At 37.3% G+C, this 3,053-nt stretch overlaps 1 protein-coding gene across 1 annotated transcript in view; it reads right to left on the bottom strand.

The window, feature by feature from the left end:
• The window catches only part of PPIP5K2 (diphosphoinositol pentakisphosphate kinase 2), an 89,101-nt gene that overhangs the window by 67,941 nt on the left and 18,107 nt on the right, over positions 1-3,053 (bottom strand). Inside the window, exon 8 of the mRNA XM_007942492.1 lies at positions 195-316. Within this exon, the coding sequence (XP_007940683.1) occupies positions 195-316 (122 nt within the window). The remainder of the gene's footprint in view (positions 1-194; positions 317-3,053) is intronic.

Below are 3,053 nucleotides of genomic sequence, written 5' to 3'. Positions count from 1 at the left end.
AGATGGTCTGAGTATATATAATTCAGGATCTGGAATGGTCTTTGGGAGTTATCACTTTATGACTGATTTTTACCTCCAGATTACCCAAAAATTCCTAATCATTTCAACTTTATAATTACTTGGTTTCTGCATAATTTGTACGCATTAGTTGTAACAGAAGTAATGACAAAGAAAAATAAGGAAAAAAATCTTACCCAAGTATTTTTGCACAATCATCATAATACTTCATGGAATTTTTCACAAAACTGAAGCCATTGACATCACAAACATAGGACTGTCCATTGGCTCGTAACAAATCAAAGCCACAAACTGTTTGCTATTGAAAATAAATGAGAAACTTTAAGGTTTTATTTGGATGTTTAAGATGAACTGTTTCCCAGTCTTACTAGTATGTATCAAATTTTATTAATCCCAAAAATTATATTAAAGTATATTATATTGCTTCAATTCAGAAGAGGACAAGGAACAAGAGATATTACTGTTGATGGCAGATAGGTCTTGGCTGAAAGCCAAAAATACCAGAAAGATGTTTACTTGTGTTTTATTGACTATGCAAAAGCATTTGATTGTGTGGATCATAACAAATTATGGCTAAAATTGAGAAGAATGGGAATTCCAGAACACTTAATTTTGCTCAAGAGGAACCTATACATAGACCAGGAGGCTATCGTTCCAGCAGAACAAGATACTGCATGGTTTAAAATCAGGAAGGGAGTGTGTCAGGTTATATCCTTTCACCACACTTATTCAATAGGTATGCTGAACAAATAATCCGAGAAGCTGAACTATATGAAAAGCATGGCATCAGGACTGGAGGAAGACGCATTAACAACCTGCAAGATGAAGGTGACACAACTTTGCTTGCTGAAAGTGAGGATGATTTGAAGCACTTACTGATGAAGATTAAAGACTGCAGTCTGCAGTCTGGATTACATCTCAGCATAAAGAAAATGAAAAGCCTCACAACTGGACCAATCAGCAGCATCACAATAAATGGAGAAAAGACTGAAGTTGTCAAAGATTTCATATTAGTTGGTTCCACAATCAGTAACAATGGAAGCAGCAGTCAAGACATCAGACAATGTATTGCACTGGACAAATCTGCTGCAAAAGACCTCTTTCAAGTGCTGAAGAGCAAAGATGTCTCTTTGAAGACTAGGATACGCCAACCCAAGCCACAGTACTTTCAATCACCTCACATGCATGTGAGAGCTGGACAATGAATAAGGAAGAACAAAGAAGAGTTGATGCTTCTGAGTTGTGATGCTGGCGAAGGATACTGAGGGTATCATGGACTGCTGGAAGAACTAACAGATCTGTCCTGAAGAAGTGCAGTGGAAGTGCTTCTTGGAAGCAAGAATGGCCAGACTTCGTCTGGCTTACTTGGGTCATGTTGTCAGAAGGAACCATTCCTTGGAGAAGGATATCATGCTTGGTAAAGTGGAGGGTCAACGAAAAAGGGGAAGGCCCTCAATGAGATGGACTGACAGAGTGGCTGCAATGATAGGTTCAGATATAGCAAGTATTGTAAGGCTGGCACAGGACTGGGCAGTATTTTGTTCTGTTGTATATAGGGTCACTATGAGTCAGAGCTGACTCGACAGCAGCTAACAACAACAACAACAACAACAAATGACAGAAATTACTTATTTGTAACTTGATTGCTCTGAAGATCCGTTATCCATATCATATGATTAGTTAAGTTCTTTACTATTAAGCATATATAGAAGATGCTTATGGAACTAAACAGACCAAAAAGATACTAGATCGAAAAGTCCTAAAAAGAACACTTAATTAAAAAAAAAAAAACTTATGTATTTTTAAAGGCTATGTTGGGCAATCTCCTTCCGTAGTGATACTGCCTTGGCAACCCAAGGAGGGGTTGCTATGAGTCGGGGCCGACTCAATGGCACATAATAACAACAATATGATAAAAATGCAAATCAAAGCATGACAGGGAAAGATCTGCCTCCAAAAGTTCAGTCGATATTAGTAACATGGATGGAGTAAAGCTTTTGAGACCTTCATTTGTTGATAAGGCACGACTCAAAATGAGAAGAAACAGCTGCAAACACCCATTAATAATTGGAACATGAAGTGTAAGAAGTATGAATCTAGGAAAATTGAGAGTTGTCAAAAATGAAAAGGAATGTATAAACATTGATATTACAGGCATTAGTGAACTGCAAAGGACTGGTATAGGTGATTCTGAATTGGATAATCATATGGTCTACCATGCCAGGAATGACAAATTGAAGAGGAATGGGGTCACATTCACCATCAAAAAGAACATTTAAAGACCTATCCTGAAGCAAAATACTGTCAGTATTAGGATAACATCCATACACCTATTAGAAGACCAGTTAATACCACTATTATTCAAAGTCATGTACCAAACACTAAAGCTAAAGATGAAGAAACTGAAGATTTGGACCAACTTTTGCAGTATGAAATTGACCAAACATTCAATCCAGATGTATTGATAATTACTGGTCATTGGAATGTGAAACTTGGAAACACAATGGCCCACCCAAAGAAAAAATACTGGTAGTTGGAAAATGTGGCAGTGGTGACAGAAATGATGCTGGACACCGTAAGACAGAATTTTGCAAGATCAATAACTTAATTCATTGCAAATACCCTCTTTAAACAAGATAAACAACAACTACACATGTGGACCTCGCCAGATCGAATACATAGGAATCAAACAGACTATATCTGTGGAAAAAGATAATGGAGATGCTCAATATCACCATTAGAATAAGGCCAAGGGCGGATTGTGGAAAAGATTATCAATTGCTTATATGCTGGTTTAAGTTGAAGCTGAAGAAAATTAAAATAAGTCCAGGAGAGCCAAAATGTGACCTTGAGTAAATAAGACCAGATTTTAGAGACTATCTGAAGAATAGATTGGATGTACTGCACACCACTGACCAAAGGCCAGACGAGTTGTGGGATCCTGTCAAGGACATCATCCATGGAGAAAGCAAAAGGTCATGAGAAAGATGAGAAAGTAAGAAAAGACCAAAATGAAAGTTAAGAAAGTTGAAAGA

Source organism: Orycteropus afer, unplaced genomic scaffold (assembly GCF_000298275.1).
Source record: "Orycteropus afer afer isolate SDZICR_OR568_19922 unplaced genomic scaffold, OryAfe1.0 scaffold00091, whole genome shotgun sequence".
Taxonomy (NCBI): domain Eukaryota; kingdom Metazoa; phylum Chordata; class Mammalia; order Tubulidentata; family Orycteropodidae; genus Orycteropus; species Orycteropus afer.
This window is presented reverse-complemented; position numbering and strand designations above follow the sequence as displayed.